The sequence below is a fragment of the Lepisosteus platostomus genome, chromosome 18 (assembly GCF_059453375.1).
Source record: "Lepisosteus platostomus isolate fLepPlt1 chromosome 18, fLepPlt1.hap1, whole genome shotgun sequence".
In the NCBI taxonomy this organism is placed as follows: Eukaryota; Metazoa; Chordata; class Actinopteri; order Semionotiformes; family Lepisosteidae; genus Lepisosteus; species Lepisosteus platostomus.
In genome coordinates, this window is record NC_142628.1 from 13774392 (window position 1) to 13796730 (window position 22339).

At 47.6% G+C, this 22339-nt stretch overlaps 2 protein-coding genes and 1 non-coding gene across 30 annotated transcripts in view; 1 reads left to right on the top strand and 2 right to left on the bottom strand.

Moving 5' to 3' along the window:
* The window catches only part of mybpc3 (myosin binding protein C3), a 49340-nt gene extending 48673 nt beyond the window's left edge, over positions 1-667 (top strand). The window contains exon 32 of the mRNA XM_088612120.1: positions 186-667. The gene's annotated coding sequence lies outside the window, so the exon portion shown is untranslated. The remainder of the gene's footprint in view (positions 1-185) is intronic.
* Positions 668-5217: 4550 nt separating this feature from the next.
* trnad-guc (transfer RNA aspartic acid (anticodon GUC)) lies at positions 5218-5288 on the bottom strand. Its single transcript has one exon. It is a non-coding gene; the product is annotated as a tRNA-Asp (tRNA).
* A 3719-nt stretch (positions 5289-9007) lies between these two features.
* The window catches only part of madd (MAP-kinase activating death domain), an 82077-nt gene continuing 68745 nt past the window's right edge, over positions 9008-22339 (bottom strand). For 24 of the 28 annotated variants that reach the window (XM_088612093.1, XM_088612097.1, XM_088612095.1 and 21 more), the window contains 8 exons: positions 22227-22337; positions 21424-21531; positions 20832-20996; positions 20160-20232; positions 19261-19367; positions 15353-15422; positions 12693-12739; positions 9008-10852 (listed from right to left, as the gene is read on the bottom strand). In XM_088612093.1, coding sequence (XP_088468219.1) covers positions 10739-10852; positions 12693-12739; positions 15353-15422; positions 19261-19367; positions 20160-20232; positions 20832-20996; positions 21424-21531; positions 22227-22337 — 795 coding nt within the window. In that variant the 3' untranslated portion in view covers positions 9008-10738. The remainder of the gene's footprint in view (positions 10853-12692; positions 12740-15352; positions 15423-19260; positions 19368-20159; positions 20233-20831; positions 20997-21423; positions 21532-22226; positions 22338-22339) is intronic. The other 4 variants (XM_088612108.1, XM_088612115.1, XM_088612114.1 and 1 more) reach the window with 1 other exon arrangement.

Below are 22339 nucleotides of genomic sequence, written 5' to 3' on the forward strand. Positions count from 1 at the left end.
GAGAGGCACACTGCTTCTACGCTTGATGCCAATTCTTCCACTGTGTAAAACAATATGAGGGTCACAGCCATGAGCTGAATGGGCTACTCCACAGCTCGGAAGAAAGCTTAAATCGACAACAACGGAACTGAAATAGAAACGAATGCTGCTTGTGTGCAACTGTTCATTTTGTCATTTCGTTCCAGTGATGGCCAGCAAGCCAGGAGGTTGGTCGAAATGAGATTACAGAGAGGGACACGCAGGAAAGAAACGGCAGCGCATCCATTACCTGCACCTGACCCCCGCGACACTGGGAACTGTGCGACAGATTCGAAAATATTTGCTAGGCTTTCATTCACAGTATCAGCCTGGTAGCGCCTGTGCACCACTTGTAAAGAGACGACATCACACTTAAAAACCTTCTTGCACCTGCCTGGCTCTTTTGATTGGTAAAGTTATTTCAGTCTCACTAGATCATATATCTAATCTTAATTTTGGAAATTGTAAGAGCATTTGTAAGGAATTAAAACCCCATAGAATGCAGCCTCACGGTGTGATTTGTGTGATTTTCACAAACTCCACTAGATGTGTTTTCCTGCATGATAAGGTAGAACAAATAGCAGAGCACTGCAGATACAGATAAGAAACAGTTGTTTCCTTGGACAATAAAATTCCCTTTGCATCTCAACCCTGTTCAGTTTAACTGTTGTTTTGGCTGAGGATCAGGTATGACAAAAATAAAACTGAAATTAGCAATGACGGCTGTTGAGGTGCAGCAGCGTGGTGGGCACAGCTACATAGGATGAATCTATAGCACACGTACAGTGCCGTACATCCGCAACAAGAATCGACAGTGATGGATCTGGGACTTTCAGCAGGGTTTACCAATCCCTTGAGCAGCGAAGGACATAGGACATGCAAAAGGCACGATATCGAAGGAAAGATTCTGTAAAAATGAACCTGCGATCTGGGAGGACAAAGAAGTGTTTTAAATTTCTCTCTACCTCCTTGGATTCAGATGTGCTGCGTTCTGTGTAGGAGGTTAGGAGGAGTGTGGCACAGCTGCTGATCCGAGGGCAAGTCTGAAACTCCGAAACTGATCCAGCAGTTCATACCCATTACAAGTCCTGTCTGACCCTTTAAGAGCCAGAGGTAATTTGACAAGTAGAAAACTGAAATATATTATTTAAGTTGGCGTTTTGAAAACAAATTTCAATCAGCAGCATTCAATTAGAAAAGCAATTAACATACAATTAAAAAATCACAACATCAGCAGTCTTTGGAGTACCGTCAACAATGCCGTTACAAAATAACATTTCAATCTGATTTTGGGTTGGGGTTCCCTGTTGAAAGTAATAAAATAATAATAATAACAATATCCTTACTTATAAGCACTTTGAATGGAGTGTCCAGAAAAGTGTTTTACAGGTAATGGGGATCCCCTCAACTCCCACCAGTGTGCAGCCCCACCTGGATGATGCTCCAGTCCTCTCACACACACCAGCTCTCAGTGGGGAGGAGAGCAGAGTGATGAAGCCAGTTCAGAGATGGGGGTTATTAGGAGGCCATGACTGGTAAAGGCCAGGGGGAAATTTGGCCAGGACACCGGGGTAACACCCTTACTCTTTTTGAGAAATACGCTGGGATTTTTAATGACCAGAGAGTCATGACCTCGGTTTTACATCTCATCTGAAGGACGGCACCTTTTTAACAGTATAGTGACTGGGACACTAGGACCAACATGGACTGCAGGGTGAGCGCCCCCTACTGGCCCCACTAACACCTCTTCCAGCAGCAGCCTTAGCTTTCCCAGGAGCCCCCCACCCAGGTACTGACCAGGCTCACACCTGCTGAGCTCCAGTGGGCTGCTAGTTGTGAATTGCAGGGTGAAAGTGGCAGCTGAATAGGCGTTCCTCCAGCCGGAAGAGCTAAAACAACTCCTGATCTAAGGCATCTATATAATAACCAGATCATAACCAGAAGGACAGTTTGCGTTAATCAGTGGCCTTGGGAGGTGACTTATGCTACAGTTGCCTCTTTCGCTTAAAGGATTTCTATTTTTCTGCTGATGAAGTCATCCCTCACGCAGCAACTGATCCTGGCATGACGTTCCTTTCTAGGAATGTTGTACCATCATTAACTCTCTGAGCTGTCTAGAGGTTTAAGAGACTGTATTATGATAGCGCTAATACTCCTGGCATGAAGACTTTGCAAAATCAGCAGAAACTCGCAGTCCATAACGGGGTTTGACATTAAAGTTGCTAACTCTATAGAATATTACCCTTAGATTCGGAGATCACCAGCCCTCCACTGTTCTACTGCCACTCAGAAAAGCCTCTCCCAGCTTCCAGTAATGAACATCAAAGTGCATACACAGTACGCCTTGAACTGAGAGTTATGTAGGTTTAATCAAGTATTGTAACTGGTAAACCTCTGCTTTAATTTGAAAAGAGAATAATGAACCAGGGGACACAAACTACGTGTCGGTGTATTTAAGACGAAGAACACGAGGGCACATTTTTTTTCATTTAGAAAGTGGCAGAAAGTGGTTAAAACAACTGTCTGATCAATTAGCAATCAAACGGGCAAAGCTGGCCAAATTCTTCCTTTCGCAGTCTTTCTTACGTCTTCCAAGCCTAAACACATTTTTAACACACACACACACAAAAAAAAATAGCCTTATGAGCCAGCAGCTACTTCCAGCTAAAAATGTCTGCAAACGTCTGCACCGCAGTGGGCCGGACCCCAGGAGAGACCTGAGCGGCAGGCAAAGCCGAGATGAAGCGAGCGAGCGGACGGCGCAGGGGGCTGGCTGTGGCGAGGCGGAGCCCAGCTCGTGAACGAGAGGAAGTGTAAAACAACCCCCCGCCGTAAATGAGCACTGACAGTTCAGGAGAAGGCTGCCAGCACACCGGGCCAACTCTGTGTCACAGCCCTAATGGGGCCGAACAACGGAGGGCGAAAGAGGGCAAGATCCTCGGCACGTGTGTGGATTTAGTAGAGGGGATCATGAATGCCTAATAAAAGATTTTAAGAAACCATTTAAGAAGGGGGGGAGGGAGATAAGCTCCCAGGAATGGCTGCTACTGTTTGTCATGAATGGCAACACTATTGGCTTAGATCTCAATACAAAGGTGGATACACTATGGTGCCGGCAGGCAGGCAGTCCTCTCCGTTTTGCAATGGTGCATCAATCCATCCCTGCATGGCTTCACTCTTGCCAACTCTAGCATGCCTGTGCTCCAACTGCCCACAACTCAGACGAAAACACTACAGACCTATAAGGATAACGGGCAATGAGCAGGTGTTTTTATCCAGGAAACTTTTACAGAGAGAGAATGTATTGAGTGAGGGATCACAACAGCTTCTGCAGAGTCACTTAAAGCAGGTTTTCCCATAATGTGTAGAGGATGAGCACAAGGGGATTCGTCGACTTACTCAGGATATAATGCAGTAAGTGAACATCGGAGATGTGGCTCTCTTTCCGCTGGCGGTCCATTACTTCGGCTCAAGCTCCTCCGTAGAGTCGCACTGTGCCGACACGCACAACCGAACACGGAGACCATCGGCCAGCTGATGTAAATGACTCACGCTTTTGGTTTGTCACTCTCGATCACGGCTGCCCAGAAAGAACAGCAAACGGAACACGCAGTCTTCACATTTCCTCAAATAAAAACTTGATGCGTGTCACAGCGAAGGACCGTGCCATTTCGCACAGCACTGTGCGAGAGCACGTCTGGGTTGAGACCGCGCGGGTTTGCCGGCTGATTAAATTATAGCATCCCATGTTTTAAAGCTTTATTTAAGGCTGCAGCCCGTCGACACAATGCAGGGCACGCTACAATCCTGTGGCGCGCAGGTCTCATATGACACGGCCCACGACCGGAGCAGGACACCTGTCAGATGTCGGGGATTGAGAAAGTGCGTCGGGTTATTAATGTAACAGCTAGGAGGAGGGTATTAAAGGTCATACGTGTCCAAGCGTAACATAACACTTAATCGCAATTAATCAAAATGATAAGCTAGGAAAAGGAATGGTATTTAGTGCTTAAGGACTTTGGCAAAGTGTAACTAGAATCAGTATATCAAAGCAGAGCACTGCAGCAATGCAAATTTCAAAATAAAACTGCATATCTAAAATACACACTGTGGCCTTAGAAACACAATAAACAAGTGTTTGAATTAATGGCATTTAGAGTGACATTTAGTGCCACTTATTGCATACACTGTATGTACACACACTGAGGCATGACACAGGAAAAATTCTGATGACACCGATAAAAGGACTGTAGGAGATTAGCGTTCAAGATGTAGCTCACTGTTATTAAACAAGTGCAGGCTTTGGAATAGCCTTGCAAGGTCCGAGTGAGCTGTTGTGCACTACCTGTGATACTGGGGTGTGGCTAATATTAAAATGAGCTGCACTGCCCGAGACCCACCTCTGAAACGGCAAAAGTGTTGCGCTTTTGAAGGATATGAAAAGAAGAGGATGACAACGGAACAAAAAGCAATCCAACTTGGTTATTGTCTAAAAATACAAGGAAGAAACCGGATTTAGAACCACACCTTCCTCTGGTTGTGGTACCTTAGAGATGTCGAATTATCAGAACGCTGAATGTAGAATAATTACACCCTGCTGCAAATGGAACTAGAATTCAAGCCCATAGTAATGCACTGTTTTATAATTAATAATAATTGCTTACACTTATAGAGCGCTTTTCTGGACACTCCACTCAAAGCTCTTTACAGGTCATGGGGATCCCCTCCACCCCCACCAGTGTGCAGCCCCACCTGGATGATGCGCCAGTCCTCTCACACACACCAGCTCTCAGTGGGGAGGAGAGCAGAGTGATGAAGCCAGTTCAGAGAGGGGGGTTATTAGGAGGCCATGATTGGTAAAGGCCAGGGGGAAATTTGGCCAGGATGCTGGGGTAACACCCCTACTCTTTTCGAGAAACACCCTGGAACTCCTATTGACCACAGAGAGTCAGGACCTCGGTTTTACATCTCTTCCGAAGGACGGTGCCTTTTTTTACAGTACAGCGTCCCCGTCACTATACTGGGGCATTAGGACCCACACAGACCGCAGGGTGAGCGTCCCCTGCTGGCCCCACTAACACCTCTTCCAGCAGCAGCCTTAGCTTTCCCACCCAGGTAGTGGCCAGGCTCACACCTGGTGAGCTCCAGTGTGTTGCCAGTTGTGAGTTACAGGGTGCTATGGCTACTGCCGAAAGCCACTGCATTGGCCAGGAATCGAACCCGGGCCTCCTGCGTGACAGGCAAGAATCCTACCACTGAACCACCAATGTGCGATTATGCTGTTGGTGTTTTGTAAGGATCGAGACTTTTAAACTGCCTTCTCAAAAGCACACGGTCAAAATACTGGCACAAAACAGGGGATGTCATTCTGGCCAAATTTTAAGTGATTAAAAAAAGAGAGAGATGCATTAAACGATGTTCCTGAGGTTCTTATAATCCCCCTGTGAGAGCTCTCCCCAGCCCACCATGCTGCCATCTTGTGTCACTCAAATTAAAAAAATATATAATTCTGTTTATTTTTAACTGCAAAATTTCAGTTTTGGTCCTTGAATTTAAAAGGCCGAGGCCTCCTGCGGCACAGCAAAAACGCAATGAGGACCTTCTTTCACAAAATCGAAATATAAACCCATCGAAACATGACGAGACCAATCCCGGAGCTCAGCTGCTTTTCTAGTTACCCTCCTGGACGAATATACTGTATTAAAAGACTACAGAGCTGTGGCTGATATGTCACAACAACTATCTTTAAAGTCCCACACTTGTGTCGCCAGGCTGCTGTAAATGTCTGAGAGCTGCAGATACACAGTACTGATAACCCAGAGCACTAGGTGCTGCTGACGAGCGCTGAGCTGATGTCCTTCATGCTACAGTCAGATTTCACCCCTGTGCTTATATATAGGGGGAGGATTCGTCCTTATGATCAAACCATGCGATATTTTAATTGTAAGGCAAGCAATCCTGGGCAGAACAAACACATGCTCTTCGAGAAAATCTACTGCACACGGATGCTGCGATAGCTCACACGAAAATGCCCACTTCTCAAAAGAAACGAGAGTATAGGACACATGCCCTCTGGTTTTTGTCCATCACTTTCAATTAACACCAGTTTCCCAGCTGAAAAGGGCACGGAGGCATGCTTCAGGTGAAAAACAAACCGTAGTTTAACCCGTAGAGAGACTATTTCACTGGAAGTGTGGATATGAAACGCACTGTTCCTGTAAGACCGTTGTGGACACAGCTGAAACACAAACGTGGCTTTTCACGGCAGGGGTGTCCAATTCTGTTTACTGCAGAGTATCGGATTTTTCCTGCAGTGATTGTACAGTAAGTGCCTAGTCCCAGAGATGAATGCCTCTAACTGGGTTTGAAGAGTGATTGCCAGTTTGTAAGGCATTGCCAACTAGGAGAGAAACGGAAAAAACCGCAACACCTCCTCCCTGCGGACACAGAATTGCACAGCCCCGCTGTCCCAGGACATTTGCAGCTCAATGCCGCCCCCTGCGGGTCACCATTGGTCAGGTCCATTTCGGGAGAGGCGCTCCACGTTGAGGGCGACAATGCTGGGCATGTCTTTGGCACCGAGAGGCCTGTTCCAGACGGACATGTGGAATTCTCCAGGTCCCCAGACGCAGCTCAGCCTACTGTTTCCAACACGCGGCAGTACATAACGGGCGAGCTCCTGATGACTAGAATTCCCCTAGCCTGAACCCAACCGCAGGCTGGCCTCTGTCCTCAATGAGCAAGCGCCAGCACTCGGGGCAGATTGCAAACTCACAGTGCCCAGGCACTGTAGGTCAACCAGCTCCTAAAACAAAGACAACGTTACCTGCTTAGTTCTAAAGCTTTTTTTCTGCTCATCTTTCACAGTGTTGGGCAAAAACCTCTTAGACTGCAAAACCCTCTACCGCAGTAACCCACTCAAGCAAACCGAGCACAGCTTCGTCTTAAATTTAAAGGGGCTTTTTTCTTTTTTGAAGATATCGCGGCCAAGTACATACTCTTCCCAGCAACAAAAATAACTTCTCAAGGGCAGGAGGTGTAATGTTTCGATACACACCAATCCACACGGCTCTCTGCGCAAATAGGATTTTGTTCTTTTAAGGAGGCAAGTCTGTGGGCAGGCGTCAAGTCTTTAAGAGTCCTGCCCTGTGTAGAATAATGTGACCCGGCCTTTTAGAAACATTCGCCGTGGCTTTTAGCAGGAGGACTATTATGTCTACTAAGTAATCTCACTGAAAGCTCCATTATCTAAGAATATCACTGGGCGGGACTATACGACTGCACCATGACAGGTGGCACCAAGCCTCAGTGGATGACGTATTTCCAAGCAAGGTCGTCCGTTTCAAACCTGTGAGAGTCTGGGTCACCTGCAGCCAGGAACTCCCCCCAAGTCCTATATTCCAAACAGAATCTTGACAAGTCTTCCAACTATGTAGGATCATCAGGAACAACAAAATGACCACGAGGCCTGGAGAGTTTGGAGCCTGCAGTAGGACCTGACTTCAAACTAGAGGGTCATGGGTTCGAGTCCCAGGTGGGACATTGGTGTTGTATCCTTGAGATGGGCCCTTTGTCTTCATTCGACTCGTGAGGTTGAAATAAAGTATTAAATAAGCAAAAGAGGGCTGAACCATGTCAGGCTGCAACGGATGTCAGATCCAGGAAGCCTGTCTGTGGAGAGCCTAATCCTACGAGATTATTCTTCAGAGACCTCAGAAATGCAGAAAAAGCCATATTAGTCCCACCTGTTACCAAGACCACTGGGTGCTCTTCTCATTGCACAGAGTCTGGCGGAGGGGTGAGGCTGGTTTCCAGGGAAACGCCTCCCCCAGCTCCTACAGCCATAGAATCAAACCCCACCATCGCTGACACCGAGAGCACGGGAGGCTGTCGTCAAGGCACCTTGGATGCAACGGATGTCAATAAGCAAAGGTTTTTTTTATTTGCCCCATTTTACCCCCCAAAAGGAGGACCGTCAGTAGAACTTGCGATACAGGACCGCTGCAAAGCGCGCAATGACCATGGCTCAGATGTCTGCACTAAATTCTGCTTTACTTGAATTCATTACCGACACCCCCCCATGCATCAATTACAGACTACTAACACTCATCCATCCACCCATTTTCTAACTGTTTTTCCCAATTCAGGGTCTCGGGGGAGCTGGAGCCTGTCCCAGCATAGCAACGGGCACCTATCTATTGGGTGCAACCTGGATGGGACGCCAGTCCATCACAGGAAATGCAGACCTGCACAAAATCACACCAGAGCCAGTTTTCCCCAAAAGCCACTTAACCTGCTGGTCCAGTACGTCTTTGGACTTCGGCAAGACGGCAATGCTGACCCCTGCACCACGGTCATTCCAATGGTGCAATGCTGCCCTCTGGTGAACAACTTGAGCAATAACTATTACCCACACATCCCTATTACAGAAGGACTAACCCTGGCGGTATTTTTTTTAAATTAGTATCAGAGTTAAACCTGACATGCCTGAGGAAGGCTCAGCATTTGAAACAGTTTTTCTTTCCCTTAACTTTCAACACAGAACAAACCTTTCCTAATTATTTTAATTAAACCCCAAAAGGAAGCAGGAAGCTTGATTTATGGTCACAATTCAAACAGGAACATTGCATAATGTACAGATGTGCAAATGCATAGTTCACAGTCCTGCACATTTTTAAAACTAAACCTATTACCATCCCCAAAGTTCTCTTTTATTCAATTAAAAGTTGCATTTCAAGTTTACTTGCACATATTCATCAAATCTGAACACACTAGGAAGGGTACACAGTTCTCGTTAGAAAACAAAAAAAGAAACCGGAACATAAATTGCATACATGGGATTGTCATGCTGAGAAAGCCCTCTGAAGAACCTTGAATTCTCCTTCAATAATGTTTAACCTTTTTGGGGAAAAAAAAAAACAAATTCCTGCAGGTGATTCACTCAATAAAAGGTCACAGACAAAAACAGGCTGAAAGTTCACTTCAGAAATTCCGGGCTGGTCATGTTTTATTCTCATATTGCCAAAGCTGTACAATTTCTATAAATATTTTTAATACTGAAATATTTACATCAGATGTCCCCGTTTCTCTTCAGCAGCACACTTGGATCGGTGAATTCCGTACTATCTCGCCACCCACCCCAAACCCCAGAGGTGCAGTGTACCCCAGGAGAAACCTCATCTGGTTCTGAAACTCAGTATTTACACAGCAATCTATTCCCCTGTTATGTCAACGTATCGAGGGGATTCTATTCGAATGGAAGAAGTCAGCTCTTGTGCATCTACAGCACTTGACTATTAAAGACAGAACCAGTATTTTTCCTCTTCTAAAAACGTACACAAGAAAAAAAAAACGTTTATAACTACATTTATCCGTATATCATACATGTTGGGAACATTATCACAGCACACAAGAGAAACCCCTCTTCCAGCTTCTAAGCTATAAACATGGGTCAGCACTGCCTATATCACGGTAGTCTTTACAGTCTTTATCATAAACAGTGCTTCTAAATTCCCTTGTAACAGCATCTTGTGGCAGTTTTTCACATTTATCCATATTTCCTTATAGTATTTATATACAGTATAAGGTTTTTCTTTTCATTCTTTTGTTTGACCCAAAACAGTTTGCTTCAGCAACAAAGTTTGTCCATTCTACCGTGACATCTACTGTATATACACCTGAATCTAGCAGACAGATAACAGCACATGGATAGTGTTTCTCTTTTCTGAGGTGAAATGTACAGCTTTTTTTTTGTTGTTTTCCAGAAGTAGAACATGCATTTCAATACCATCGACCACGGACATAAATCTGATAATACAGTAGTTTAGCCTCTAAAGGCAAGCTAGGTAAGATCACATGACCTAAAAATCACTCACAACATTTTGGATGCATTGAAACATTCAAAAAGCAACAAAGCGGACAAGGGAAATTCATTTTTATCCTGTTTAAGAGGAGATCCTGACTGATTTTGCTTTTCGGAGCCATCGTTAACTTTGGAGTCTTAGGAACAAACTGACAGTACAGTGACCCCCAGCCCTGTGCTTTTTAAATGTTTCATTAGTGCAGGTGTAACAGGTTTGTGCTTACAACATCATAAAGCAAGAGTAATATATCTAATCGCATACTCAACATGGTTAAGAGAGAGGAGCTGCAGGCTTTTAAAAAGCAACAGCGTGACACGGGATCTGTACAGTTGCTTTTGCCGAAAACTGTGAAGAGTCCCTGCCGTCCGATGCCAAGCGCTTTCATTCAGACCGAGGGAGAGCAGAAATCTTTAGGCTACTCTGAGGAAAAACAAACCTCAAGGGAAATAACGCCTAGGCGCCCTGCAAAATGGAAGCTGTTGTCGGGCGTTTCTTTTTTTTTTTGTTTCGTTCCTTGTTTGGGTTTAAAAAAGAAACAAATACATTCAGAATCCCACTTTAAAAGAAGCAATGGAAGTGGCGATAGTTAAAACAGGAAGAATGACAAATACACACAGGGGAATGACGACCCTTGACCCTTGACCCCTGACCTCTCCCTCCCTGACACACACGCACAACAGGGACCGGCACAGAAATAAAAAGAAATACCAAGGCAAGAGCGAACTGTTCTTCTGTACACTAAAACTGGAGCCGGCCCCCGGACAGGACAGGACAGGACGGGGCAAGGGAATGGGGGGGCGCATCGCCGCACGCAGCCCCACGTGATGGCCCTCCCAGCAGAGGAGGGGCGGCGTGGGCTAGCTGGGCACAGGCCGCGGGCACAGGGCTTTCGGTTTGCTCTCCACCTCCTTTCCTCGGACCGCCGCCATGTAGGAGAAGAGACACAGCACGGAGTAGCAGATCTGGTGGGCCTGTTGGGGGAGGGGAGGTCAAAGCACAGAGACGATTTAAAATCAGGAGCAGAAGTATTCAAACAGACGTCTGTGAAAGACGCGCAGCGCACCGGTGGACAAATCCCACAACTCCGCCCTCGAGTTCCGCCAGCAGCCTCTACTTCATTCTCTTCAAAAGTTAGACACATTGCATTTAATACAGGACAAGAAGAAAGCAGAGCACAAAGATTTAGAAAGAAAACCACGATGGACTAAAACATTATTTGACATTTTATCCGGCTGTTTATCTGACCATTTTATTCAATACAGGGTCATGGGGGAGCTGGAACCTGTCCCAGCAAGCAACAGGCACAAGGCAGGATACACCCTGGATGGGACGCCCGTCCATCACAGAGCAAACACACACAGACACGCTCCCAGCTGAGCCAGTTTCCCCAGAAGCAAACTAACCTACCAGCATGTCTTTAGACTGTGGGAGCAAACAGGAAGGGACCGGAGGAGACCCACGTGAATATGGGGAGAACATACAAACTCCACACAGACAGCACCCCAGGAATTAGTTCACCACTGTGCCACCCCTTTGACATTTCACGCCCACTGAATTTGGAATTAGCTGCTCCTTCACTGCTCGGCTCACAGCGACGACCCCTGTATACTCAGGGTGAGGAGGGGCAGATGAGCTCTCACTAGTAACAGATCGGACTGGCTCGAACCGGGGTTCCCCAAGCAGCTGAGCACTACTGGCCCTGGGAGAACTTTGGGGAACCCCAATCACCTGTGACCTGACCCCAAGCTAGACCTCTGGGCAGGTGTCTACACTGGCTCAGATGCATTACTGAAGGGCTGAGGAGCAGTGTCTGCTAGCCACTGCTGGGTAACCCCAGTCCCACATACTGTATATTTGAAGGGAAAATAAATTTAAAATAATAATAATTGCTTACACTTATATAGCGCTTTTCTGGACACTCCACTCAAAGCGCTTTACAGGTAATGGGGATCCCCTCCACCCCCACCAGTGTGCAGCCCCACCTGGATGATGCGACGGCAGCCATAGTGCGCCAGAACGCTCCCCACACACCAGCTCTCAGTGGGGAGGAGAGCAGAGTAACGAAGCCAATTCCTAGATGGGGATTATTAGGAGGCCATGATTGGTAAGGGCCAACGGGAAATTTGGCCAGGACGCCGGGGTTACACCCCTACTCTTTTCGAGAAACGCCTGTAAAAAAAGACTGTGCCGTTACAGAAAGCCCAGGATTAAGATCCATGTCCTGCTACACCATCAAAAACGAACACTACACTGACACGTGCAAACTGCCCACCGTCATTCCAAAATAAGAAAGAAACTGACGATTATCCAACGGAACCTTACCAGTGAGGGCTGCGAAGTTGCCACAAGTCTAGTATCACTACTATAAATTATTCCCCCATTTCCCCACAACCAATTCAAATCGTGAATTTGTTCAAAAACGCAGGAGCCAAACCAAGGCAAGGCATATTCGTTTGACTGCATGCAAGACTTCCTCCAGCAGTGTTGGCACAAACGTGCTCTTGATGATCGGTGGGGGGGTAAAAGGTGAGGCCGCACAGTTCGGTTTCACGGAGGGGGAGCGTGTTAAACGCTACACACAGAGCTTGGGCTTATGGAGGCCCAGATCTGCTGCAGCGGAAGCAGGCTGGTGGGGAGGGTGAGGCACAGCTACCACTGGCTGATCCCTCTGAAGACTTCCTGCCAGCGAGCAAGCCAAGCCTGACACTACCCTCCAGGCCCCCCCCCACCCCCTCCAAAGGCACTACACGACCCCTGACCTTCTGCAACCCCGTGCTCTGGGAGGAAACTGAGGCGGAGAGTTCTACTTACCATTGGGGTCTTGTATTTGTGGATCACCACTTCTTTAGTTTCAGGAACTAAAACCGGATGTGCAAGAGACAAAACAAAGAATTCAACACAGGTGGAAGAGCCAGCGACACCAAAAAACTGAACACGTCAGGGTACAAGGCAGTGCAAATTATAATAAGAAAGGCAGTTCAAACCGCATACACCAACACACAAACAGTCAGGAGTACACCAGGTGTCTGTCTCTGAAGCCTAGCAGAACATGTCAGACCTACCAGCGAACTCTGTCTCCCACATCAATTCATAAAAAGAAATGACAAAAACAAACTGCTACAGAGTTTAAGTGATATGAAGTGTTTTTCGCTACACAGCAGGGTTTCAGGAATTAATCATGTATAGTATATCTCCATAGGAATGTGGATACTAAAGTTTGGCAAAACTAAGTCTAAGAAGCTTTATTTTTTCTGGAGTAGGCAATATGAACCATACTTTTTTTTTTTAAAGATGCAGGCTGGGGGGGATTCACATCATGGATTTCGCACTAGAAACTGCAGCTCCGCAAGGGCTAAATGAAATGACACTTGTGTACCAGCTGCAGCAGAGATACTGACTGCAGGAGAGATGAAGACAAGGTTGTATATTCATCAAGCTGCCCGTAGAATTTGGCTTGCCAGAGCAGGTTAAAAAAAAAACACAAAATTGCTGAACTTGAGTTTAAAGGCTTGCATGTTCTGAAGCCTCTCACAGGGATTCATGAAATTCCAGACCTGGAATAACACAAGGTCTAGGAATCAGCTGGCAGGGTGTGGGAATGTCTAACAAACACTCTGTGTTAATACTACATTACTGCCTCTCCAGAATGTCACAAAGATACATTTTCAGCAAACTATATACAGTACAAATGAAATTCTTTACTTCATGACCTGAAACAGTGTGGTAGAACAGCTCTGGATAATATTTTTTATGCTGTACATGCTGCCACACCTTCAGAAAATGACGAACAGGAGGCACTTTTTTACGCTAAGGGGTGTAGGAGTGTGGGACAAGCTACCCAGCCGTGTTGCTGAAGCCAATATGGTGCAGCGTAAGACAAAAAACTGTAGAACGAAAAACAGAATTTCACTTAAAAATTAAAAGCAGAGAAGCAAAAGGATATGAGTGTGAGTGAGTCTGCCTGCGTCTACATTACAGCATGCTACAGAACCGTCACCCTAAGGATGAAAACGGGGAGTTTTTACCAAAACCCGAGGGGGGAAAAAAAACCTCTCAAAGCAAAAAGACTTAAAACAATCAAGCTGACAACAAAGAATCATGTGTCTTGGGATTTACATATCGAGACTTTTCATTAGTAACTGTGAGAGAATGACTGGGGTCTGCTCAGTGCGATCAGAATGGATAGAGGGAATCAGCACTCCTTTTTACTGACCTGGTCTGGAGAAGACCACTAAGAAACCCTATAAAACAATACCCTGGCTCTGTTTTCTTAAAGGGCAGCTTTTAAAGAATCGCAAAAACGACCCTTAATTAGCACAAATCTTGACCTCTGCATTTTTTTAACAGAGTGCATCTCTTCCGGGAAGGTGTCTATGCTCCGTACGTAAACATATGCCCCCCGTGTTGGACAAAGAAAAAAGGAATGCTGATTTTCCAGGAAAATAAATTCGAAATAAAAAAAAACGAGAACCCAGTAATGTCGTCGGTCATGGGAGAAATGGGGTGAGTGGGGCTGAGAGAGGTCCTGACACACAGTCGAGAGAAACATGTGACAGCACTTTACCTGCTGGAGAATGAAGGTTTTCATAGCAGCGAAGGTGAGGGAACGAATTACAAAAAGAAGCACAGAAACACAGCAGTAACCCAAACCAGCACAGTCCTACCCAGAGTGCCTCTTCCCCGATTCATATTAATGCTTAATGTGGCTGTGGGGTGCACTAACCCCCTCTTCCCTTCTCCCTTCACCCTTCCTTCAGTGCAGTAAAGGAACCCCAAACCCTGAGCCATTCACAAGGACATCAATGATCTACACTGCCACCGTATTGAGCCTACTTCAAACATGCTTATATATGCATACAAATCCAAGGGCCACGATATTTCTCCTTCAACGCCGCTTGCTGTCGTTTAATGGAAGCATCTTTTTATACAGGCTTCACAGCACTTCTGCAAAGGTGAACTTTCCTGCAGGCACTTCTTAGCTCATTACAAAACTAAGGCCAAGACTATCCATTCACTCCTCCTGATAACGACCAGCCTGATCTAATTTCACTGACGCACTGCAGCCTTTTAGGCAAATGGGCCTCAATGGCTTGATTCTGCTTGATAAAGCACAGGCAAGCACACCCAGAACAAGGGGGAGCTCGGGTTTAGCTTCTCCAGGCACCCATCTAACACAAATCCCTGCACGGGGTAAAGACCATCCATCCTGCAAATAAAATTATAAGGTCTCTGCAAATAATCAGGTGAAGTCCACTAATGCAAGGTGCAGTACAACATAATGCCTCTGTATTTCTACCTTAATGATTAAGATCTATCACTGACAAGTTCTAGACCCTACAGTAACCACTCTGTTGAACTCTGTTCTATGGCTGCTTGGCTTCCAGCAGATGTAGAGAGGAATTGTGTGGTGATTCTGAGTTACTGCCATGTCCATGTCGCGTACAAACCTAATATCAAAATAATGTAATTACCAAATTCCTCCAGGACAAAGACTCCTTTGACTGTATTGCACTTTTTAATGTGACTCAGCTCTATGAAAACCTAAAACGAAAAAAACAAACAAACAAACAAAAAAAAACAACAAACAGAAGAAACAGAAAAAGGAAACGTTAGCAAAATCGTTTCAGAACCCCGCAAGGGGAAATAAAAACAAAATCAAAAACAGAGAACGTAACGCACGATCAGACTAGACAAAAACGTCACCCAGAGGGAAACGACGACGACGACGGCGACCACAGAAAACAAAATGGGACACCACACTACGCAAGCTCTTTAATGCACGGGCGCAGGGGTGGCCAGTCCTGGTCCTGGGGGGGGGGCGGTGTCAGCCGGTTCTCTGCAATCAGCAGCACCAGCAGAGCTGGGAGGGGCTGGTCAAATCGGTCCAGTAAACCCAGTAAGCTGCTGGTTTAGCTCGCCGCGACGGGCCGAGCTGGACTGACGAACCCCGTGGGGCTGACCGGCCCCCTCCAGGACCAGGAGTGGACAGGACTGCTAGCGGAACAGGAACGCCACACCGAGAACGAGGAGGGAGACGCCAGACACAGTAGAAAGAGAGAGGGAGAGGGGGGGGGGAGGACGCACACAGAAATCCACAGATCGGCCACACAGCTCAAATCAAAACGTCAGGAGAAGAAAGGGACAAAACAGGTGGGGGGAGGGGGGAGGTGGGTTACAGGAAATAAAATTCACTGCTAAGAAGCAAAGATAGCAGAAGAGCAATACCTTCCGCTCCTTGCAGGGGGAGAGAGCATGGAAGAGAAACGGCTTGGATTAATATTGGATACAGAGAGCAAGTTACAACCCACTGAAGGTGAAAGACAGTGCTTCGCTGCGACATGGGCAATATCAGACCAATTGGGGAAATCGTGGACCAGTAAGTACCAGTAACGCCATAAATCAATCAAGCAAATCGGTATGAGCCGCCCCCCTCCCCCGCCATTCTTTGAAAATTCTTTGAAAAAAAAAAAAAAATTAAAAACAAAAGCTTGGATCGAGGGCTGACTTTCAATAGATTTCACCCCTCCCACCTCCATGCGTCCTCCTCCAGCAATGAGGGCTGGTGACTGCATGAGCACGTTACAGTCTGAACAGCGCCCCCCCCCCCCCCCCCCCGCTGCATAAGGGCAGCGCTCCACAACAGCCAGCAGGGGGCGAGGGGGCGGGCTCCCCCCCGCCGCAGCAAACCGGGAAAGTGGGCTCAGTCACTGGCACAGGCTTGTTCCACAGGGCTCAGTTTGGTTCCTGCTACGCTTGTTAAATTACTGGAACAGGTAGATGGAAGACAGGCTGGGGGGTGGAAGGGGTGTGATGTGACACGCCTGTCCACTCCTAACTGGCTTCTCTCTCTCTCAGCCGCCAGATGACAAAGGGGTCGCCTCTCCCCTTTACCAATGCTTTCTGGGATACAGGGGACTTTCTGGGGTCAGACGTTAAACTCAACAGGCGGCAAGACTTCCGAGCAAGACTGGCCGGAGAAGCAGCGCTTTCCGAGCAGCTCGACCGATACAGTACCGCCGCCGGAGTCCAAGTTATCTGAGATCGGTGGACTCTCCTCCGGATTTTCCTGCCGAGGGGGACGATCCAAAACGCCCTGCTAGAGCAGGGGGAAAGGGGTGGACTGTGAGCAGGAGCCCGGGTGAATAGGCTCCGGCGAATCGAACAGGGCCGTAAGGGATAGCCGCACGGAGCCCAGGGAAAACAGGGGCAGTCCAACAAGCCCGGAACCCGGACTTTGAGGAGTGTTTTACAACATTGCAGTGGAAGAACGAGTAAACAAAAGCAAAGCATAAACCAAGGAGTGGGAAACGGACAAAATATTATGCCAACTATTTTATGTCATCTTTTTTTTCCCTACTGTGTTATTTCTTATTTCGTTCAAGCAGCTCAAGGACCTACTTCAAGCACACCCAAAAAAGGCTCCACAGCCAAAACGCTGCATTTCTTTTCTTATCTTTTCAGCACAAGAATAAATCTTTACTTGTTCCTTATTTATACACTCAAACCGCCTTGTGACGCTAATATAAGTCAGTGCTGTGTGTGTGTGTACACACATCACTCATACTTTTGCACAGTACTCTATGGACATTTCCTTCGGTTTGGCCACAGAACTAGAAATGGAGTGTTACCATCTGTGTGCGTCAGCTACGACAGTTACCACTTGCGAAACGTTTATCTTTCCGTTACTAACTGGATGGATGTGGACAGGGGACTTGTATCAACCTGGCTAACCTAGGGGAACTGAGCACTACAGGGCTCCTGTGTAGTCAAACATGTAATCTTCCCTCTTGCCCTGCTCCGAGGTTTCAAGGTACTGACCTTCTGCGATACAGTCATGGACTTGCACCACCGGTACCCTGCACGCTTGAGACATTACTGACTAACTTGTCAAACTGGGGTTCTGTTGAACCACGGAGACAGAAGGTCTCTCTGCTCAAATAAAGGGAGTTAATTCACAAGACATCTCACGCTTCACAAACTCACTTCTCGATGTGAATGGGTGCTCAGTATACATAGAGAAGAAATCAGTTACAAATGACTATTTGTATAAAATGGATTTATTACATTTGGTCAGTGTATAACACTGAAGTGGGTGCCAATAATTGCTTGCAGTTATATTAATAATCATAAAACATGGATTCATTAAAGGTTTCATTTCCATGTGACTAATGAGCAGAGGACAGGCTGTAAAGAATATGCACTGCAATTCGATAAAGAGTACCTTGTACAGTAGATGCATGTAGAACTACAGTATGCATGGTAGTCGAACCAGTTCAGTTCTAAACGACACGACTGAGTTGGGCCCCGAACATATTTCTCTACGACTTCTGAAAGAAACCTTCGGGACCACAGAGTGGAAAAACACACTGAGCTGAGAATCCACTCACTTGCCTCCAATAGTTCCAAAATAAAACCTTTCTGGACTATTCCATCGTAGCTTTGAAATCAAATGGAAAAAGAGTGTCAAACGCTATACCATCTATGCTGAAAATACGGTTACATTATTTTTCCTTTTTCCAGTGTGTTCCAATAGTTTATGCTGGTAATATCCTAAAAATTAAAGATCAAAACTAAAAGGTAATACATTTAGTTTTTTTCCCCCTAAAAAGCTTTCACAATTAAAAAAAAATGTTACAAGAAATCAGAATGCTGAGAGGGCAAAACAAAAAGAAAAGGTGATTTGAACAAAAGAGTAAATTAAAAAAAAAACACACGGAACCAATTATTAATGAAAAGTCTTTGTCTCAATCAGGATCCCTGTCCTGACTTACCTTGCTAAAGTGTCAACTTTCCAACACCCAATCAAATAGCGAGAATAAACCCCCCGCGCACACCCTCGACATGAAATATACGCACACTTACTGTGAAAACAGGGCAGGGCACAACAGCACAGGCTATGGTATACAGGCATTATAGACACAGAATATCTCAGATGCGAACATGTCAGAAAACAGGATACTGTGGGTAGAGGTTGCACAGCAAATGAGGAGCAAAGAAAAGAAAGCTAAAACACAAAACGACGGCTTCCTCTGAGGTGGGGTTTCTACTGAGACACAGTGCTCACGGCAATCCGTTTTGGCTTGGCAATGCATTCTGGGTAAAGGTCACGTTTTCCGCCCGTATTGAAACGGAATGCGAAGTGACCGCCGGGCAAGAGGGTGGCTCACGGCGCGTGGGTGGGGGGGTGGTGGGGGGGTCCGTGTGCCGTGAGCTCGTCGTTACCGGGGATCGGGAGCGTGGGGCGAGCCGCAGCTCAGAGGAAACGGGCCGCACGCTGAGCGGGAGGGAGGGCAGGAGGGAGGGGGAGGGCGTGAGCGAGCGCTTAAGCCGGGGGGTGGGGCGGCGGGCCAGGCGCCGCGGCGAGGCCAGGACCCCCTACCTGACTGTGCATGAACTTGAGGTTGATGCCCTCCAGCGTGACCTGCAGAAGACCCCCCTCGCCCGTCTTCATGTCCTGCACCGGGAACTCCCCGCCGAGCTCCGGCCCTGAGGAACGTGGGGAGGAAGCAGACTTCAGACCGGGGGGGCTCAGGCTGCAGGCCTCCGAGCACACAGGGTGTGTGAACTGAGCCGATCCCTTCACCAATCGCAGCTAAACCAGGAGATTTTATTCCGACCACAGACGAGACTGACCCAGGGCTTGTTACCGCAAAATACTGTACACTGAGGTCCAGGAGGGACAAATGTCATATTGTCCACTTAATTTAATAATTTAAGGCAAACCAATTAAGTCAATTAAAAGTTTACTTAACAAGGGCTTGAAGACACAGTTGCCCTGTCACGAATGAGAACAATATTCCCTCTACCTCCTGCCCCAGTGAAAGCACAGAGTGGTTAGTACCCACCCAGTTTTACACATGCGGCACATCACAGGTCGATGGACAAGCTTGTCCAAGAACTTGGGAACTTTGTGAAGGGTTACAAAACGAGAGGAGGCGATACAAATCGTCTAGCCCATGTGGCAGTTAGCAGCGGACTGATCCAGAGATATCACCCAGCCATTTCTCGAAGGAAGTCAGGCCCAAGTCAAGCCATTCGCTCCACATGAAAGTCAGTTTCAACACCAAGGGTGGGCAGCTGGATCCAGACCCCCTCGACACTGCACTGGGAAGACGTGCCTCCCTGTTCTTGGGCTTTTAAATGCACTTCCCAGAGAGGACTTCAGGTCTGATGCCAGCTGACCTCTTCCAAGAGAGAGACAGACAAAACCCCCAAGACGGCAGGTACCTCCCGCACAGGGCACACTCAGGGGACCGACGGCGGGAGAACCCGCCTTACCTGGCTTGATGCTCTGCTGCCGGGCGGCCGCGCGCTCCATGCTGTCTTTCACGCAGTAGTACAGCTCCCGACACTGAAAGGCAACACACATCATCAGCAAGTCAGTAACAGGCAGCTCCCCATGGAAGCACGCCATGATGGGTACAGTGAGCATCCCATCCGCGATGCACACACCATGCTGCACGTAACGTCAGGGCACAATTTCCAGGGCTCATCCTCTACACGTGAGGATGGCAACAGACAGGGTCTTGCCACTGGACAAATGCCAAGGTCAGGATTTCAGCTTCTCCCAAGGTGGACCATGTCCTCAAGCAGTCCAAGAGTGAACACAGCAGATTCTTAGGGCATACCAACCCGCCCCACAGAAGCTCCCCTTGTCGCACGCAACTGGGCTGCTGGAGCCTTGCTGGCTTAGTGGTTAAGAAACAACTAATCACTTCTTTACTTGGAGGTTCTCCATCTGAGCTGCCACTGACCAGCTGGGTGCTGCAATGAGCCTTGCACTGCACCTGACCTCCACGCAACCCATCCTTTGGATCACACACAGACAGGTCCCCGGGGACTTGACTCTGTAGCAGCCCCTGCTCGCCAGCCCCCAGTCTACTGAAAGCAGCACTCTGGATACAGGCGTTCCCCCGAGGGACCGATTACCGGACGGCCGGAAGGACTCGCCTTCTTGGTGTAGAACTTGTTCAGCTGAGTCTCCTGCCCGTTGCGCCGCCACAGGCACAGCACTTTGGTCTTGGGGCAGTAGGTCATGTTGATGAGCTTCTCGTACCACCAGCGCTCGTACACCGTGCCGATGTTGCTCCTCAGCACGATGCAGTCGTCGCACACCTGCGCGGGGGGGCAGAAGACGAGGGGAGAGGCTGTAGCAAAGCTCTGGAGGGTCAGGAGCAGAGCGAGGGGCGTCTGCTCCTTCCTACTGCGCCATACTTCCACTCCAGCTCCCAAAGAAAGCACAGGGGAGCATTTTGGACTGGAGGTCCCCACTCCGCACGAAGAGTTATGGGTGTCCACTCAGGAACAAGCTATCCAAGCCAAATCCTTGAGACCCTGTTGGACCCTGAGATTTTGCACTGTTTAGCTGCTAGGTAGTGAACGAGCAAGCTGGGCCTCCCCCTCTTGTGATCTTTTGTTTGTTCTGATGTAATCTGTGGGAGAGTGTGGGTGTGCATTTAAACTGGAGAGCTATCAGAACATCAGGTGTAAGACACTCGAAACGCACACGCAAGTAAAATGCAGGGGAGGAGACGGTTCATACCTCCATGAAGAATATATCCCCTGTGGTATCTGTCCCAGCATGCACCACAAAGGTCTGCTTCTTTATGTGTCTGCTGCCGCTAGGCCTGATGGGTAGCTCCCGCCCCGTCTGCAACACAGGGGTCATCAGCGTTAATCACAGCCTGACTCACTGCGTGGAGTTACAGGCCTACAAATCGCCTGAGGAGCAGCTTTCATGGAACATTTTCAGATGGTAATCACATCCAATGAGCAACCAGTCAGACTGATTTCATGTAAATATACAGTACAGTGTGCTTACAAATCCCCAGCGGACAATAACAGTGCACAACAGGGGGGTGACTTGTATCCAGCAGGAAATGACATCATACACGAGCCATGTCCCATGATCCTCTCTGTCAGTGACCTAAACTTCATTCTGTTGTTTGAGACGGCCAGCTGGCATAAGGGGTACCCTGCACCCCACAGTGTGCTAAGGATACGACGCTACATCGTTCATCTAAAAGGGGCTTCTGGCCTGGTCCTTGTGTTACTTTACAGACTGAATTACTACCCATTTACACAGCCTTCAACTGAGAATCTGCTTAAAGGGGCTGGTAAAGTCATCTGTGGGCCTCAGGATATTCAAACGCCCATCAACACACCTGTTAGATTTCACCTCTAACCCCAAACCTCCCATTTCTTCAGGGAGACAATAAAAAAAGCACCAAGGAGTCAGTGACTCGGGCCAGAGTTTGGCAGAGAGAGGTTACGAGGGGACGAGATCTAGCTCAATTGGGCACCAGGAAGCCGGGCGGTTTCGGGAAGGGACGGGGAAGCTCTCACCAGCTCGGGCAGCCGGTCCAGCACGTCGTTGATCTCCTGGCTGTACACCAGGCCGATGTGAGACTTGCCCATCAGACGGCGAACCTTCTTCCGGATGTCATTCTTATTCATCT